The sequence below is a fragment of the Nipponia nippon genome, unplaced genomic scaffold, assembly GCF_047370975.1.
Source record: "Nipponia nippon isolate SJK-2023a ecotype South Korea unplaced genomic scaffold, ASM4737097v1 scaffold_1, whole genome shotgun sequence".
NCBI lineage: Eukaryota > Metazoa > Chordata > Aves > Pelecaniformes > Threskiornithidae > Nipponia > Nipponia nippon.
The window spans coordinates 136,092,955-136,113,554 of record NW_028262290.1 but is presented as its reverse complement, the minus strand read 5'-3'; the positions used below and the strand labels follow the sequence as shown (position 1 = coordinate 136,113,554).

Sequence of the window (20,600 nt, the reverse complement as noted above, 5' to 3'; positions counted from 1 at the left end):
GAGTTGTGCCATTTTAAATGCCGCACTGGTCAATGCACTAGAGAATATCCTGAAAAAAGCAAACCTGCAGTGACTTTGACTGACAGCTAAGATTTCCTTTTTTCCTTCATACTAGCATCTCCAAATGTGTAAACTTTACCTCCAAGAACTACAATAGAATATCCAACTGCTGTTTAAAAAAGGAAAGGGGAAAAAAAGCAATCTGCAAATAAATATATTTCCAAGAAAAAAATTTAGGTTTTTTTTTCCTTGAAATTTTAATTCAACACATTCTCTTATGCTGTTCTGCAAACTCCCAAATTTAAGGACATGTCAGCTGATCTCTAGGGAAGAATGTGCTACTAGGAATCTTCTTCCACGTTAATTTGCATTGATTTGCTTTTCAAAAAACCCCACGTCAGGTATTTGAAAGGGCTCTTGCTTTTTATTCTGTTCCCAGTCATTAGGTAAATACACATCTATAACATGGATGGTAGAATGCTAACAATATCCTATACCTATGAGAGCAAACTTAGGAGGTTAAGAAGTGTCATAATTACAACTTCCTAGGCAACCCTGATACAACTCCTTTGTTGCAAATGAATTATGACACAGCCTTTTGCCTCGGCACTCTTGTCTCTTGAGTCCACAGGTCAAAACTGTTTGGGGGAGGGAGAGCCATGCAGTAAACAGCTTTGCAGGTGGAGACCCTGTTTCATTTGTTACAGAGGCTGGAAGTTGTATCCTTAACGAGGCAGAACATTTCAAGAAAGGAAAAGATGACTTCAAGATTAATACAGCTGAATGGTCAATTTTAGGCCTCCACAAAGCCCATTCCAGCCCCCACAAAGTTTTCCAAAGTTGTCACGTCACTTCCACCAGATTTTTCGTATTACGCATTTCTTATTTTTGCAGTGCTTACACAGGGACCCTAATCTGATGTTCCCATACTTCCTCACCTAGAAGTACAAAGGAAGTCCCTAGGAGCTAAGCTTTGAACATATGCAATACATAATGTTCTTTAAAGATTATCCAGTCTTAACTGGGTACCCAAAATGAGGAGGTATACATCTGATGTGTCTCTCTGCCTCCGCTCATCTCTCTTAATGGAGGGGCAGTTCCTCATCCATTCTAACGTGCCAACACAACGTATTTATTGCTTGTGAGGCCTCAGGAATTAAAAGGACTAGCAACCCAGAGAGCAAGATGTGGAGGCTAATAGTTCTGTCTGGATAGTTCATTCTTTAAGTGATGCGACTAGTATCTTGGAAGAAAACTTTGGAAGTGACAGGGACAGAATCTATATTTTCTAAGGTCCATTCAAGCGTACTAATTGTGAGGCTACCCTGAAATGTAACTGTGAGCATAGCCCTGCTAATGCCTCTAACCTGCTCAAGAAAGACTGAATCTATCTAGATTTCAAAATATAAATTCCTGGCAATGGGTAGTAAGTACATGCAAGCAACTATTCCTCCTCTACTTATCTCTTAACACCACCGTGTAACAAATTTCAAAGTTCCCAGCCAAAGACATGGTCACAGAAAAGCTTTCCAACCAGACTAACTATTTCAAGTTGGCAAAACAGAATATGAGATTTAAACTTAACAACATTTTTAATATTAACTAATAACTTAACTAGACTTTTAATATTAATTGACACATGCATAGCTAGAGTCATACCTTAGTGAATTTGCAAATAGACTACACTACGTAGGGAGATTCAAGCTTGCAAAGATCCTGCTTCAAAACAAAGCCCAGAATAGATGAAGCATCTCAAGTTTAGTCTTTTTGTTTAAATAACTGAATACATTAACTGAATTCTAGAAGTGCTAACTGTACAGGAACGCCCACTATTAATCCTTGTAAACAAAGGTCTTGGGAAGCCTTCTGGGGTATATTCCGTAATGATGCAAAAATTGCAAAGCTCTGTATGTCCTTGGCTGCATCTTTGTACTTAAAGTTGCTAGATACAGCATCAAGTACTAAACACATCTGACTGGCAGCCATGGAAAAAAAAAATCCAAGGCAGAAAATAAGGTCTGATTGATTGAACATGTATGATGCACTGTGACTTCTAGAAGTGTGGATGGATAAGGAAGAGCTTCTACTCTGTTGACATTTTTCTTTTTCCATTATCTCAAACATTCTGCAGTAGAAATTGCATACCTGCAATTACAATTACAACTAATTGATCTGCCATTTCCCATGTCATAATTAATGTCATGTTTTAATAGAGTTATAATCATTCCATAATAATGCTTTTCATTCACCAGCTTCCCACAAAGTATAAAAGTATAGTGCACAAAAGCAATGAACTTTTATGAGGCTCTTTCAAAAACATCCCAAAAGGAACATCTCAGTGTATTACAATGAACTTTTTAAGTATGTTTCTATATTCTTATCTGAGTTGCAATAAAATACCATGCAAAAAAGACTTTTCACTCTGGCATTCCTCCTTCCCTGAACATCCATAGGTGAAAAATGAAATCAATGATTCAGTGACAAATACATTATGTTTCCTAAGGGGTTATTTAATGTACTCTTAGCAAGGATGGAAAATGATGGTTTCTAGAGAACAGATGGTAACAAGACAAAATATCAACAGACCACAGTTGTTGACTGCAATTTATGGAGTGTACAGATGTGTCAACTTAAATGCAGTGATTCTGAGGCCAATAAAAGTACTTCCTGATACCAACAGATTAATTTTTCATGACCACTGGTTACACAGCTATTACATTTTTAAAAACTAATTATTCATCTACAAAAGAAACAACAATTTTGCTTGAACATCATTACTATAAAGTGGAATATTGTTCTTGCTGGCACAAAAAAAAAGGCATGACAGGATTGGATACAAGTTTGCACATTTTCCTTTCAGAATAAAATTTCCTTTTTCTTTTTTCCATAAAGAATATTTCAAAGAAAAACGAATGCTAGCAGCCAACTCAGATTTAACATAATACTATGCAATAAGGAGATCCATCCCACTTCCTAGCCAAATATGAAGCATGCTTACAAAAGGATCTTTTTTCACCCTTTAGTTTAGCAGGATGAATAACAGTGCTTGTGAAGGTTGCAAGGGACTGGCAGTGCCTGAAGCTGCAGTCCCCTGTTTATTATCCATTGCCACATTAACTATGCAGACAGTCTCTCCCATGCCGCTCTGTAAGACTAAAGATGCATGATTGCCAAAGCCATGTATCTCAGAACCTTCATCACTGAACGGGTTTAGTTCTAAATCTGATCTTTGTAATCTGAACTCATTTTTATCTTATATTTCAATTTGGAGAAATATTTCACCTTTGGTTCCCTCCCTGTATAGGCCTAACTCAAATCTCCCCAAGGACCGGTTCTTTACTTGTCAAGAGTAAGAAAGGAGAAAGCAGCTCTACTTTCCAAATTCCCCTGTTCTAACATGGAGATAAATTCAAAACAAAGCACTTTACAACAATGATACCACAAAATAGCCCACTAAATAGACAATGTTAAGTTAGCTATAGAAAGGACAATAAAAAACAAATTCTCCACTGTATCAAATTGGAAGAGAGTATGTCATGGGCTAAACTTTAAAAGGAGACCTCACTTCAGCTGCCATGTAGCCTTTGGGAAATAAACTACAAAAGCATCTAACTAGAGGTTAAAGCAGCAGGAAAGCACTGTAAGTACTGCAGCACCCAGAAGAGATTGAGTCAGACAGGGCCACCCGTTCCCCCTGCCCATCTCAGGGTGTGCATGTGTATGAAAGCGATGCATGCTCCTCCAGGAGCACAGTAAGGACTCACTGAAATCTATCCCTTTCAACACTGTGGCATACACAAAGTACAAGAGAACATGCAGAAATCACTTACACCAGAACTGAAAAACGTGTTTTGATTACTTTTTCTCAGCTCGGTACTGATCAACTGTTTACCCCACCTAGCCCACTACATGCTGTTTTAACCTCAGCTTCTCTCCATACCACCCTTCCAGCTTCCTTCTCCTTGTTACTTGGTAGTCATCACTAAACTCCTTTTTTGCTTCCCTAATTCTCTCTCTCTTTTCCCAAATACAATATAAATATTATGTTTAAATTGTGGCAAACATTTACAATGTTATTCCCTTGATTTATGTTTTTATCCTTTCTACAGCTTATCTTTCTATTTTGAAGAGAAGCTATTGAGAGCAGGCTCTGCCACCACCTCCTCTGTTTTGTACTGTCTGTAGAGCAATAAGGCTCCATTCCAGTTGTCCTATAAGCACAATCATAGTAAACATTATTAATAGCAACAGCGTATTCTCTACATCAGCAACCTGGCATTACAGATTATGTACTTCCACAAAACACAGCAGTATGCACAAACTGAGAAGCTGACACCAATTTGGCTGATTCTTCTCCCTCATTGGTTTTATAGCTGTATAAACCCCACTTCAGTAGAGTTACTCCTGATTTAAAGTAGTGCAAGCAGAAGGAGAAAGAGTCCTCTATTTCTGGCAGATAAATGAAAGAGCTCGTAAAATGGAGCACACAAATTCAGAGGTCAGAGATGAGATAGTACAGAACAAGCCCCATCTTAAGCAAAGCTCAGTTGTGCACCCATGATTTTTTTCTTCCCCAGCTTCTCTAACCTGTGCACTGTCTGGACAGAGAGTCTGGAAAATGAAATCCTTTGCAGAGCAAGCAACAGCAACGGTGGCATGAGATACACTGTACTATGTAGCAATCTTGCTATTTCATAAGCTGTATCAGACATAAATTACTTCAGGACACTTAGAAGCCGAAAGAGTAAGTTTCAATTCATACGATCACAACATCAATAGCACTAGCTTGGACTCATTTATTTACTATGCAGAAGTAGAGTCTCACCTACCTGAATCATACGCAAAATCTCTAGGTTCCTGCTTAATCATCAGAGGAGGGGGGAAATTTTGACTGGCTGCACTGCCAACCATAGCATTGTGTTCATAAACTGGATCGTGGTACTCCTGCTTAAAACCTTGAGGCGGGAAAGGGATGTTTGGCTCAGACATCTGGCGCTGATACATTGGACGTCCTTCCCTTGGCATTGCAGGCAAAGGTGGGAAGGAATTGCAAGGTTCAGAGAGCTGGCGGCGAAATCTAGGACACAAGTTAGAGAGGTCACGTAAAGGACTTGAGCTACATTCCATTTCCCAAAGACCTTCACAGGTCATGATTAGTGGCTGTATCACTTTCTGAGTAGCAAACATTTTGTTTATGATAATGCCAAGTGCTCCCATCAGGATCCCTTGCGTTGGAGAACAGTAACAAGCAAAGAAACAAAAAAAACCCCACCTAGTAGTATCAGCTCTAAGACCTGTCCCCACCACCATCCTCCTTGCTTTCAATATTTTCTCTTAACAGAAAAGGCAAACAGGAAACACACCAGCTTCAAACCAGCAGAAAGACTGACATCCTACCACAGCAACATGAAGGAGGCTTATGGAGAGTTCTCTGTTTTTTCACAAGTATTAGCAACATATTGCTTGTACTGTAATTTACACTTACGATTCTTACTATAACACAGAAACCATTCTGACCACAACAAACACAAACACTTTGGATAAAGAGGATTGTCTGCCATAATATCTGGAATCATTCCATGGTAAAAGTCCAGTTCTGTCCTCTTGGGGATAGTGCTGTGGGAGATCTACCTACAATGCTGGCACTGCATTCCAGCTCTAATGGGAAGGGAATGTAAGCACAACAGAAAAAGGAGAGGGTGCAAATTTTTGCTAAGAGTAACAATGCCTAAGAATTCCCCTCCTGCCTTAACTTGTTCCCCTGGTCATTTCTACATAAAAGAAGTCATCCATACAAGCCATGCTGCCATTCACTACTCCCAAATGCTCTTTGGTAGCCATAAAATCTGAGAATTCAGTTTTAAATTAACTTCATTTACATGCAACACTACTCGAGAACCTATGCTTGTTGTTTCTTCCATAACACGTATCTACTTGCACTAAAAGGCGTGAATGTAATTACTTGGACATCTGCAGGTTCAGAAGCATAGAGAAGAATACAAAGATGCTATTTTCCCACCGCGCCCTGATGAGCTGCACAAAGTCTTCCTGTCGCCTCCTTCAGATTACCACAGTAGCGGTAACCACCACTGTAGTAATATTGTGTCTGCACTAATCCACAGCAGATGCAGAGGAAAACAGAAAAAAAAAACAAACAAGAAAAAAACCTGTGCCTTTCTCTGCAAGTTTCTCACTGTCACACTAAAAAAATCAAGAACTAATCATTCTTCAGCTTCCTGTACTTTGGATCTGAACTGACTTTGGTTCACACAAGAAAAAGCAGCCATTCTCTTGGAGAAAACTGGGTGAGTGAAGAAGAACGCAGGAGTTTGATTCCACAGGCAATACAATCCTTGACTATCAACTCATATGTAGTACATGTTCCTGAAATAATTTAAACTCTACTAACATCTGTCATAATACTGCTGTGAACTTGGTCTGACAAATATTTACTGTCATCATTTAATTACAAATACTGCAGGAGCTACAGAGATAGAAACTATTACAATGTAGTAGTGGAGACAAAATTAATTTTTTTCATGATGCTGTAAATATTATATTTTGTCGTAGAAAGTACTGCACTGTAACACTGGGTTTTGCAATTCCACCTACACCTGCAGAAAATAAACTTAGAAACTCAAATGTATTATGAAACAGTTAGGCTGACTGGCACTGCATTCATTTCCCTCTTTTCCTTTTTTCATTAGCCAAAAAAAGAAGCAGAAATTATCATTAAGAACTGTCAAGGAGTGAATCAGAAAATTGCAACTTGAAGTTAAAATAAGAAACAGGCTCACTCACAAAGCCTCAGAGGAAGTTAATAATACTTGTTGTACTGGAAGCTTTGTATGGAATCAAGCCATTTGTTTACACAAGTGGATTTGATTCCTGTTGGTACTTGTTAGGACCACTTATCGTTCATATATTCATGCCCTGTATGAAGATGTATGGGCTGTATGTTCTAGATACTAACGCTATCTTATGCCACCAATGCAGGTTCCAAATCCACCGTGAGGTACAGATTTATACATGAACTCACATAGGTAGGTCATTTGTTTAAATGACATTTTCTGAACACACTCATTGTAGTAGCATATTACCTTGTAAATCAGGAAGATTTGAATTTCACAAAAATATGAAGCACACGTTTGCTTCAAACAACTGGAAGTGAGAAGATTTAAAATAAATAAGAAAATGAGGAAAAATATCTTCTACTACAAGGTACCTTTCTTTAAAAAAAAGAGAAAAATTAGATTTTTTTGGCCTGAGTCAGCTATTTTGGACTTCACTAGAACACATTATGTTCTGTCATGGAAGGGAAGCATTAGTGCAAAATGCCCTAAAGAACATGAACATCAAAGACAGGGCAGGGGGTGGGAATCATGCAAAGAGCCTACAAAGCTTGTGCAGAGCAAATGTTAAGGGTATAGAAAAATATACTAAGGTGTATGCAAGTCTGAAATTACTGAAATTAGGCCTGACATACAGCTTCAGTACCTTCTTTACAAGTTGATCTAAAACAAAAGATTTTTTTCATCTGAAAAATCTTATTACTGCTCTCTGCACAGAAGCCATTTAGCTTCTGGAGATTTCAGTCTCCTGACAACTTGACTTTGGTGTATATACAGAAACCCATTTATCCACCATCCTGTAATCAAAACCACTGCTTGGCTTCACTGGGGGCCTGCGTGGTTAGACCACAGTCCACGGAGGGAGAAAAGACGGTGACTATGGCAGCTGAAGGGACCAATTCAGTGTTTCTTCACCACCAGGAGGGCTTGTAGAGAACCTTGGGTGATATTTAAAACTATCTTAGCAGAGCACAAAACAGCAATATAAACCTTAGCAACCCCCTTCAGAAGTGATCTGCACAAATCCCTGGAGATAATAGCCTTTATTAGAGCAGAAGCATGCAAATTGCACTCCCAACAACTGTGATTTTCTTTTCAGGTGCTTCTGAATTTGCTAACGTTTAAGCACTAAGTCGAGTTTCCGAACATATATATCTCTTTACATACAGCTGAAACTTTAAATGCCCACAATCACACAACACAGCAGACAAAAAAAAGGTTCATGCAATAAAGGTTAGAATACATAGAATTCCACAAACAAGTGTTTGGTCTCAAAAATCAAGGAAATCCACTGAGCATATCTGTTGCAAAACGGAGCTAAGAAAGATAGTTGGCTGGGGATTTCTAACATATCAAAACAAAAGAGGGTGACTTAAGGACAGTTTAAGCTTTAATTCTAGTCTCTAGCTCTTGTGGCTTTTACTCAGACTAATGTTATTTAAGCACAGTTTATGTTGGCATCTTAGTTTGTTTGAAATGTTATATTTGAAAAGGGGTTGGAAAAATGATCCACCCTTCCAAAGAATATTCTGAAGCAGTAACACCATAACATGGCCACTTATCTCTTAGATAGGTGAATTGCTTAGCAAGAGGCCAGTTATTTATAGCCTGGATCACGCCTGCTAGTGACTTCATTACCTCGCAGGGCTTACTAGCCTCAAGTGAATCACAGAATCACAGAATAGCCCAGGTTGGAAGGGACCTTGAAAGACCATCTGGTCCAACCTTTCGTGGGAAAGGAAGCCTAGATGAGATTATCTAGCAGCTTGTAATCACCCTCACAAGACAGAAGCAGGTCATTAAAACTCTGTTGCTGCCAATATGAACTCATACTGAAGTCCATCAAGTCGGGTGCCAGCCTTTCATAAACTGCACGTATTTCTGACACTCTTACCAGCCTTGCTGGCTTTCACCTTGGTCCCCCAACCTGAAAGGGAATAGTTGTGGGCACGAAGCCAGTGCTACCCTATTAAGAGACTTGCAACCACAACTGAAATGCCTTCTGCATGGGTCCCTCACATGTTTTGTGTTTTACCTGTGGTCCATAGGGAAGCTGTTGTCTTGAATGGACTGGGATGGAGGGAGATGGGTAGGGAAAACCCGGTCAGGTTTAGGAGTCTGAGCTGAGTTTGGGGAGGCATGGTGCAGCGGTGACACAGGAGTGCTGGATGGCGTTGGTGGGTTGGAGGGCCTCATTCCCACTTGTGGCTTCTGGTCATAGGCACTGTCAGTAAGACAAGGGGAAAGAAGGTCAGGTTATTTTCTCTGAAGAAAAAAAAAAAAAAAAGTAGCATCTACATCCAGAAAAAAAAAAAAAAACCAAAAAACAAGTGTCACATTTATAAGCTTTTTATTATAGTTACCTTATTAACCACTTTGGGGGAGAGGAATTGTCTACTTTATAATGTGAAGAGCACAGAAAAAATCATGTTAGAGGCAAGTAGTTCAACACAGCATTTTCTTCTCTGGGGCACAGGAAAGTATTTTTAAAGGATGCAGTCTTACAGTGACATTCTAACAGGAGTTATACAAAATACATAAAAGTAGAAGCACCTGGACTAGAGCACAAAGAGCCAGCAGTGCCTGTCAAGACTCTTTTTTAGAGCTTGCACAAACCACAAAGTGAGACAGTAAAACAATACAGCTAGAGGGAAGGGATCTGACCCAGAAAAACAATGGTATGTTGACTTAGCTACCCACACTGGGATGTCAGCAGCCTCTCCCAACAGGTTTTTTTTTTTCCTTTCTCTCTCAAAACTAAAGTGCTGGTGCTGCAAATACATAGATGCTATTTTCAAAGGTGTCCCAAATCAGGAAAGGACTTGAGCACGCTTTGATCATCCCTCTTTCTAAACAGGAAAAATACAGACATTAGGCGGATAGTAAGGACGAACTTGAATACTTTCCTGTCAGGTCCCCTAGCATCCATCAAATCCATCAATGTATGCATTTGATTTTTTAAATCAAAATCACTCCTCTATGACTGGCAAAGGTGCCAGTCTTTTTTTTTTTTCCCCCCTTTCATATCCAAAAAGTTAAATGTAAATGCTTTAAGTGCTAACAGTTTTGGCAGTACATTATTGAGAATAAAAACTCACAAGCTAGATGAAAGATTCTAAAATAGACTGAAATGTCAATAAGAAACCCTTCACTGTTGACACTAAAGAAAGGAGTGACACGTAAGTGCAAACCAAAAGAGAGTCAATAAAGAATGCAGTGGTATCAAGCCCCTCCATCACCCACAAATAAATAAAGCTTTTATTATCTATCCCTATAAAAGAAGACAACTTGCTTTTGAATGGGTAACAAAGACACAGAGCCTAATGAAATACTACTTTAAATTGTAATCACCCACGAATACACACATATAACATCTGCAAAACTTGTCAGATACCTAATGTGTTGCTTAGACCTGCCAATCTCTTGCCTGTTACACAGATTTCTCTCTCTTTCCTGATGTGTGTAATGCATTTTGAAAGTACTTTCAACACAACTCACAGAAAACAAGACACTCCTTCCTTCTATTTCACACTTGCACCCTGGGTTTTTAAAGTCTGGCTGTCTCCCATGGAGAAGGAATGGGGAATATGCATTTTGATGAAAAACACTGCTTTAAAATGGTTATGTAAGTGTTTGATACAACTGTAAACAACTCCATCAGTGTTCATCAGTTAAATGCATTATCTCATCAGTCTGTTATCTGCTGAAGAGGTAACTTTTATAAGATCTCTATTATGGTTTTATTACTCTTTAGTCAGTCCTCATTTAAATCAGCGGTTCTCACTGCAAACATGCTCCTGATTGCTTTACCTGACATTGTACAGGCACTTTTCCCCATAACTGAACTTGAATGGTTGCTCTTGGCTGCAAGCAGAGCCAAGTTCTGAACATGGGCTATGGGGTTCCTTCTTGATTTTCACAGGGAGACCATGAAAAGCCACTGGAAAGAGAAAGAAAATGTAATTAAAACCCAAGTACAATATTAACAATGAGCCTTCTCAAGTAAGCTAGATACTGCTAATTAAACACATGATTAATTAAACCATTGTAATACTAAAAACAATATAGGAAATAAACATTTCAAATATTTCTTTGGGTGTCAACTGAAAAATAGACACCAGAGATCCTTCACATTGGCTATTAGCACTTTTATTGTTTAATAGAATGATGGCCAGGATCCCATCTCATTAGCAGGAAAATAACAGCCCACTTATATTTGGCTTAACTACTGTAAATGTTGTCAGAGGCAAAATACTTCCCAGGCACCAAATGTTTCTAAGTAATACTAGTGAGGTAGCTTTTAGCTATAAATGCAATAGTGGTTCACTTCAAAGAGTGCCACACAAATGACTCCAAAATGAATTTCCTATATATCAGCCTCAAGTATATGATCAGTAATTTTTGTCCCACAGAATGCATGAAAACTTGCAGTGAAACTTATGAAACTGGATGATTACATGCACCTTTAGTTGTAAGTAACATCAGAAAAAAATACACAAGAAATGGCTTCAGTAATTTTTCTCAAAAATATACAGGATAAAATCCTGGCCTCACCAAAGTCAATAGTAAATGCGATACAGACACAAATGGAGAAAAAAAATCCTACTTTTTTAAAAGGTAAAAAGAACAGAGGGAGTGTGACAGAAAGGCGGCATTAATTAGAAGCACAAGTTGGTCTGGATTAAGAAAAAGGCCAAAGGAAAAGACAAGGTTAACCAGCATACTAGTTCAAGCCAGTCAACTTTCCTTATTTCCTATCTAACCTTAACAAAAAATAAAGCAGAAGAAAATTCAAAGTTCACCTGACATAGACAAATCTCAAGTAAGTGGCTAGGACGACAAAGGACTAAAAGACAGGTATTTAACAGCTTGAAAACACACCCTTCAAGTTTTAAATAAAATGAGGTTGTAAATACATTTTCAAACTCTGAGAAGCCTAGAGTTTGGAGATCAATTTTATCACCGATTTTTGATGTTGTCACCAAAACACCATAGTTTGAACATCACGCTCCAGCCTGACACAGACACTCGCACTGCCGTGGAAATCCACATACGTGCAGCAGTCCCTGTTAGAGAACCTCAGTGTAAAATCAGGCCATAATTATATACCAACAAGTAGCATCTTGCCCCTTCCCTTGTACCTGAACTTAGGAAAGACAATTTGTTACACACTATATATTTTCTGATACTAATGCACCTGCATACACACGCATGTTTTCAGTGGGGAGGAGGATGTTAATGAAATGCTGTCTAAGAAGTGAGCATCAGAACCAATAAACTGATTTATAAGTATCTGTAAGATCTGGATTCCAGATTCTCACCATGGGTTTTCCCCACAGTTGGACAACATTTAGAGGCTCTTTCACAAACGTCCTCTCGTACCCTACTACATGACAACTTCTACTATTGCCTTTCAGCTGAGAAATCTGCAAGATAGCACTATGTTATTTTACCACATATTTTCACAAAACTCACAAGAATTTCTAAAACTGCTACCAAGTTATTATATTTGGTGGATAATAGTCAATTACCTGGAAAGATTACAAAGGAAAAGCAGACAGTAAAACAGGTACACAAATACATACACACAGCACAGTAACTTAAGGACCAGAGATGAAAAGTGGTGAAAGTCACAACAAGTAAAGAACTCTTTCTGAATAAAACTGTCTGAACTTGCACTAAAATAAAAGACCATACAGACTTCTTGAATAAGGATTCTCAAATTTAATAATACACCAAATGCAGCCTAGTCAGCTTTCCACCATAATCGCAAAGCAGGCTGGCATCCAGTAGTTTTTTTCAGGTTTTAGCTAGTGCACTTTTACTGCTGATTCTCCTTGTATGTCTTGGTCAGATAATGCACGCCACACATTTAATGCATATGATGGGCCCCACAAATCCAGGATGGTTGCTCTGACACAAAGGTAGGCAATCTCTTTGACTTGAATCAGAGAATTCAAACACAACTGCAACAAGACTTTTTTAAAGCCAGTATCACATATTTGCATAAAGACCACATGCTGCTCTATTTTTTAATTTATTTTTTTTTATTTTAACTTTGCTACTTCCTTGGAGCTAATCTGTTATGAAAAATTACTTCCCTTATTTATTTTTAAATAACGGGAGTACAGAGACTCCCACACCACAGCCCTGCGTGGAGAACTGGCTGGGTATTTCATCACAGCGCTGAGAGCCTGAACGTCTGCTAACAGGCAGTTTTCCAGCTCACTGGCACAGGCACAAGTGAAAGCAGCACATTCATTTTGTGCAATTTGCTTTACCTTCCCACATGGAGTTGGTGCATGTAAAAGGCTGTTAAGTACTAAATTATTCCTTATCAAATCACCATCATCTGGAGTCATGATCAACACTAATTAAATTACTTTCACTGAACACGGCTCCAGCCTGCTGCCTCGGCTGCGAGGTACATTTTATTTTGCTTACTGTACAGTCCTAGGTACAGGGCACAATGCTAGAAGGCATGTGTGCTGTAGTTTTAATTAAAGTTTACCTCACCTTCCTCCCAGCTTTATAAGCTAGGGTAAAGTGTATCAAATCAAGTAGGTTAACGCCTTCATTTCATTTAGGGAAAGCATTACAGTCCAAAGTGATTTTATATTAGATCTTTATCTTAACTACGGCCAGAAAGATAATGTAGCTGTAAAATTTAAAGCCTTCCTCAGGCAGTCCCCTGACACAGTCACCATGCTAAGCTTTATCTGTAACTCCTTAAGCATACACTTTTAGAGGCAGAAAGGAAAAAAGATAGCCTGAGAATAATACTTACTGCATTTGGGGGGGGGGGTGTCTTTCTTGAAGGCTACTTGACCTTTCAAACCACATCTTATGTGTGGCTGAAGATGACAGACTTATTCCAACAGTAAAATTTCAAACATTCAAAACAGTTCTCATATCATCACTGAAACCCTCCACCCGTCACTCTTCATTTTAGTGTGACACTCATTTTATAGTGCACGTATTAAAACAGATTTTAAACATACACCATTTTGCTAAGCTGGATTTCATATTATGTTTTCAATCCGTTTTCTTTTGAGGAAAGCAAGGTTGCTTATTTATACAATCTAATTTTAGTGCAGCATACCAAGCTACCAACACATCCAAATTAACAAAATGACATTTCAAACAACCAGCTCCTCACCACTTCTTTCTTCCTGGTGGCAAATTCATTTTACTTAACCCCAGAACAAAGTCTCAACCCTATTAAAGTAATGGGCACTCTGCCTTAATAATGATCTTATTAAGAAGTGACCAAGGGCCAAGATTTCATCCCGAGTGCTTACTTACAGGTAACTACCTCCAAACTTGAAAGGCAAACAATCTTACAACGTGTATTTAGATGCATGGCTTCAACACCTCATCTCAACTACCAGCGAAAGTCAGGCTTATCGGTATCAGAACAGACTCAATCCACAGACCCTGTCTGGAGCTCCTCTGAAGCCAACGTGCAGATATAAGGCAAGCAGAAGGACTGCTACCATCCATAGCAAATCGATTAAGGTATAATACATTACTGTATGCATATTCTCTGGGCATAAATATATCTATCTACATCTGCAGAGTAAGAAGGCTTGCATGTTATACATAATGTGCTGTTGTACAGACCTAGATTTTATACAAAACAATAATAATAATTTCACCATGAAGAAAACTCGCACAAAACATGCAAAAAAACACACGGTGAAACCCGCTGCCCCTCATTTGGAAGTGCTGTTCTCCTTTGCTATCTGTCAACAGCCTAATCCCCAAACATTTTGTTCATAATAACACCTAGTGTAAGACCCAAATGAAGAACAATTTTATTAAGAACGCTGAAATTAAAGGAAGAATTGGTTTGTCTTAGAGGAGACTGGTTTGTATACTTTCTAGCCTGAGAAACAGTAAATGTACTACCTCTGTACAGATAGAACAATCACTTCTTTTGAGAAAGCCGCAGAAATGCACCGCATCAAATATAAAAGCAGTGGTTTAAAATATTTTTAATTCAAGAGATGATTATTCAAGTTAAAGAAAAAATGAGGAATGTTTTACGTGAAATTGCAAGTCATTTCTCCTTTGAGCAAGAAGTTATTTTATAATTTTCAAACTTCACATTCCTGCCTAGAACACAAAATAAAATCAGATTTTTTTTGAAGAAGAAGAATTGATTTAAACATATTTTTAAAAGGCTTGAAATATTACTGGTAATTCAATGATGTTGGCTAACGGCAGGCAATATTGACTCCACTGACCAAAGAGACAAAGATGTCTTCTTATCAACACTTGTAGGGCAAGAGCATTTACTATATGGTATAAAATCAACTGACAGCAGCAATGTTGCTTGTGCTAGTGAACTCCAATGTCTCCTAAGTAATACTACATTTACGTGTATTAAGTTTGAGGACTTTGTGTACCTGCAGAGAAAAGGAAGTAACTGGGAAGTCACAGTAAATCATGCCCTAAACATTTCTGCCACGTTTCTGAACTGCTTTTCACATTTATGCTATCAAATCACCCTCTAAACCCGATTTAGTAAATGTATGAACTCATTTTTATGACCAATTGAGGCAAAATTATTAATATGCAATGTAAGTTTAGAGAGATTTCTTGAACACATTTGAATAGAGGGGATTTTATTTTCTTAACAGCAAGACGAAGAGACAGAAGATGTAAAAATATTTAAGTTAATACCACTACAACTCCAGGTGCTAGACTGTTTGAGGTGACCCAAGTTAGTACTTGGTAAAATTTCAAAAGCATGAAGAGAAGGCCCCTGTACTGATAAAGCCAATACTGTCACACTAAATCTATCTCCCAATACACACAGAAATGCAGCAGGCACTTCAGATACATCAGAGTCTCTCCAAGATTCTTTTCCAGTACATTTACCTCTGCCAAGCCCTCCCCTTCCCCCAACACACAAAAATCCATTACTAAAGGGTCTAATCTCAGCTATCAGCACAGAGTGCCTTTTATGGAGCCATTAAACCATTTCTCTTGTTTACAGTGCCTGAAGAAAGATGTGAATTATGTCTGTGACAAAACAGGCGATAACATTTCTAAACTGCTATCAAAATACAAACTGAAATACACTTAAGGACAGGGACCCTAATTCGTGTTTTTGCAATTGTCCTCGCTCACTATAACTTAACAGCACTCACCTGATGATTCAAACAAATTATTTATGCTATAAGTACAACAGGTAGGCATTTTAATTAAAAAAAAAATCAACTTTCAATAAACAGTTTATTGAACAGTTCATCAAGGAGGGTAAAGTGCTGGTTACTTCTCAGGTGATAGCAATGACCTAGGTGCTCTTATCAATAGACATTTAAACAAAAAAAAATCCAAACACAACATTGTGGGTTCATATGAGGCCTGAAATGCTCTATTTCTGCAACAGTTACTTACCATTTGAACCATACATTCAGTATAGGTATTTCCATATCTGATGCAATGAGCTACAAAACTAAATACTTTCTATATGACCTTCTAGGTGGGAATGCCGGGCTTTATACATTATTTTCTGAAGAGGTTTCAAAAATGTGTATTTAACTTATGGAACAATAGCCTTCTGCATTCTGGAGGCTATTTATTGATTATTTATTTCTAGATCATTATGACTGGCGCTACAGACCTTTGTAGATAGCTGCATTCTGAATTTCAACAACCATTTAATAGGCACCTGATTAAAGACAACAGGATGCCAAAGCAGAGTGCTCTTTCCATTTCATTGCACTATATATTAAGACAACAAATTTTACTGGTAATCTTTGGAATGAACAGGAAGAATTAGCTGAAGCAGGTACTAGACCCAGCTGACCATTCCTTCATACTCTGGAGGTTACTGCCACTGCAGCTGAATGCGGCATACTGCGTAACATACTAACAAAAACTGAAATAAAAACATCATTTGGGAGAGGTGACAGATGAAGAGAGGTAGGAGGATGGAAAGACAGTAAGGGCTGGTAACTGAGTCTTTCCAGTTAAACTGTTCCCAGTGATTTTGAATTAAAGCCTACATATACAGACCACTGCAACAGCCAAAGACAGAAGTCACTGCAAGCACGGATGACTGAGGCAAGATCTGCAACTCTTTTCACCCTAGGCAATCTCTTGCCTAGACAATGGCGAAAAAGTCCTTTAGTTTCTGACCACTGCAACAGGTGCAAAGATGAGCAAGACTTGAAGACTGTGGACTGATTTAAAAGTGGCTGAACAGATTACACCTACACAGACTCCACCAAATTCTTCAACCATTTGATTTATCAAAGTCACCTCTATCAGATCTTAGCTGAGCTCCAGTCAACTGGATTTCATTTAGGTCCTGCTCTCTGCCAGATATTGGAAGAAGCTGGTGACAAATTGGATATCTGACACACAGATGTGTATCATCATCACTGTGGTTTCAGAGACTATCCTGGCAGTTTATATAAAAACTGAACATAGACAAGAGACCTGATCTTTCACGATCTCACAAACGAAAGGGGGGGGGGGGGGGTGGCGGGAATCTAAGCTATCCTGTCGAGTAGTTGTTTGAAGAAGTGCATCATCTTGGTATTATTCTTCATCTTATGTTTGCATCTAGAGAACTAGAACCTGCTTAAGATGCAGAATTCGCCCCTAAGGACAATTGGCCTCCATCTAGTCCCACTGAGTGGTGACCAGTCACCTGTAACAGAGTCTGCATGTGTGTTTGGGTGTTTGCATGCGTGCACACAGAGTCAAATGGAAGTAAGCATACCGAATGTGCAAGCATGCATCTGCAATTATACATTACGTATGGTCAAAATATGTGTAATATCTTAATTTCCTCTTCAAATGCATGTATGTAACTGGGGAGAAAATGGGAAGCAGCATGCAGAAGAGAGGAACAAGATGTAAAGGTGTAAAAACGCATTCAACAAAAAGCTAGTTCTTTCCTGCATGGTGGCCTGGCTCTAAGTCCAGGGAAGGAAATCTGAGGATAGACAGTATCACGGCGAATGCTCTGCCACCCCTCGTCTCAGTGCTCCTTCCCAGAAAGTGGAACTTCATGACTGGGCAGTACTTGGCAAACCTCTTAGATATGATTCCATCAATTCAGTGTTCGCCTTGGCTTCAGATCAGATCCTTCCAGCCCCTACCAGCTCAATAGATAGAAACAGCATGGGACCTCATTTTTTGGAAGCTAGTTCTGATGATGAGCCCAAGCACCAGCTTTCAAAGCCAACTGGCAAGAATAGAATACGTGGGCAAGATGGATCTATTTGAGAACCTTGTTTAACAAAAAGAAAATACCAGCTTTGAAGTAATCTGTCACCTTCACTGGAAAATATGCTACTACAAATGCACTTTAATAACAGTTAGAAGTCACTCTGCAAAATGAAGCAAATTGCTTATTTTCTCTTCCAGCCTAAAGCATACAATACTGTGCATGTCAATTAATGGTCTACTTGAACACCGCATTGCAAGAGTGCTACATAATAGTATAGTCTTTAAAATCCTCAGGGGGTGGGGAGGGATTGGGGGGGGTGAAGAATAAAAGACAGCCCAAAATTGTGGGATTTTGTCCTAAAAGTCTACATGGACTGTTTTCAGATGACATGGTATGAGAAGAAAAAAAAAAAATATTGATTCTGAATTTGAATTAGGAAAAAGTAGCAAGCAGGTGAAGATGAACTGCACTGAAAGCTGGAATTTATTCCTGTTTACTGCTACAGAGTTTCAAGATGGAAAATAACAGCACATTTTCCTACAACTGATATGGGGAAATTCTGGACCTTAAAATCTGCAGTTATGCATCTGTATTAACAAGGATTGTTTGTTAAAATAACTTTCTCTTGATTTGGAGTGAGAGGTTTTTTCCTTTTTTTTTTTTTAAAGCAGAAAGCATTACAAATTAATGAATAGAAGACAAAAAAACCAAGTACTGATGAAAATCAATTTTAAATTAATTGGATCACCTGTTCATCTCTAGATTATGTTACTTCTACATATCCACCATAATTTTTCCCTATCCTTACTACGATATGGCATTAACATAAAGCCTTTGAGAATAACAAGTGAGACCAAAAAAAAAAGGTTGAAGTAGAGAACAGAGATGGGTTCACTGTACCTACAGCACATCAAAGTTGCATCACTATCCATAAAGCAGGTTTATATAAGGGCATTTGTACATGGGGAAAAGTGACCGACAAAGTCGTCATTATAATGCAGACGTATGCCACTTCCCTACAGCACAGCTTATATGACTCCTAAAAATGACGCTCCTGCCCCTGTTCAGAAAGAAATTATTCTAGATGCTTCTTCACAAATGGAAATAAATGCCATTCTTTAACTGAAATGTGCTTTTCTAAAGCTTGTGTGCTAAGACACCAAAAATTTTTGCCAGTTTAGCTGTTTCTGGGTAGCTAACGCAAGACCCCCCTGCCACAACGGATGCAGACTTCCTGAGAGGTGGAGGGTTCCCAGCCAGGGTGGAGGAGGCGGCACAATAATAGAGGTTGTATCCATACAGCTTAATAATTGGTTCAATTCTATAAATGCCCATTTTTAGTGCAAGATATCCCTCATTTGCTTGTCTGTGCCATTGTGATTTCTGAAATATTCATTAGAGTTACTAAGGGTACCTGCAGCTTAGTGATGCTCTAAGTGCTGAAGGCAGCACTGAGATACTTCAGATATTTGTAGCCACTTGGCTTCTCATTTAAAAGGACCATGCCGGTTGAAAATTGAAGTCTGCGAGCACGTTCAGTATACCAAAATTAAAAAGCCCACCCAAAAGGGTAAGCCACTTGGCTAGAGAAGGGGGGGTGGGGCTTTCAGTAAATATCAATAAAAGTTAACCTTCTCCCTAAACCCAAAGACAGAGCAATTACAAGACAAACTTTTCAACAGGCTGTCAGTAAACACCTATAGGTGTTTATAAACAGTTAGGACACTATAGGTCCTTTGGCCTAAATTGTCACTATATTTGGACAGCTGCTAACTGGCTGAACTGCCACAGGGTATTAGAAGACTGTCTCTACTCTTCTATCCCCAAGCAAAGGACCGGTTTGACATGATTTTGGTTAGTTGACCCCTCTTCTCCTCCACCCCCAAAAGATTTCAGCTTCCAGTTAAGAATTATCTAGAAGGTATTTTCATGCAGAGGGAGCTACAGTTACCGACGCAGTTTCTTAGCCTCTGAAAGCAGCCATGTAACAGAAATGCTGTCACTGGCACTGCTTTATTCTGATTTATGTTTCCTTCATGCAGTGTTCCCCTTCCCTTCCAGACAGCTACCTGTCCAGGCATAGGAGACTCACAATTGCAAGCAGACAAGGGGAAAGCGCTGCCAGGGGGGCTCTGCCTCCCAGCAAGTACCTCCAGGGCAAAAGTTAACCTGCTGACAAATACCACGGACACTGGATAACTCTGAGAAGAATACAAGGAAATTTGCAGAACACTGGTGGGAGGGAGAAAGGGAGGATTAAGCTAGGAGGAGCAAACTGGCTTGCTTTGATGTCAGATGAGAATAGGTGAGGCAGGAGGAAGAGCTCTCCCTCTCCCCCTGCCCCCCAAATAAACAAAGGCTTAGGGCTCTCTGGAGGAGGAAGCAGTAACCTAATAAAAATTAAACCAGCTGGATTCTGTAGCAATTGATCTAAAACCCGTGGATAGCATAAGATGATTGTAGGGGGAAAAAAATCTAAAGAATTTTTAATCCCTTTATACTGGATCTGCAACCTCCAGGACCTCACAGAGAAACAGGGTTGCTCTTCATCTGCA

At 38.9% G+C, this 20,600-nt stretch overlaps 1 protein-coding gene across 3 annotated transcripts in view; it reads right to left on the bottom strand.

Moving 5' to 3' along the window:
• Positions 1 to 20,600, bottom strand: part of ETV1 (ETS variant transcription factor 1) — a 68,136-nt gene that overhangs the window by 23,261 nt on the left and 24,275 nt on the right. For all 3 annotated transcript variants that reach the window (XM_087774047.1, XM_087774039.1, XM_087774058.1), the window contains 3 exons: positions 10,662 to 10,791; positions 8,887 to 9,075; positions 4,830 to 5,077 (listed from right to left, as the gene is read on the bottom strand). In XM_087774047.1, the coding sequence (XP_087630173.1) occupies positions 4,830 to 5,077; positions 8,887 to 9,075; positions 10,662 to 10,791 (567 nt within the window). The remainder of the gene's footprint in view (positions 1 to 4,829; positions 5,078 to 8,886; positions 9,076 to 10,661; positions 10,792 to 20,600) is intronic.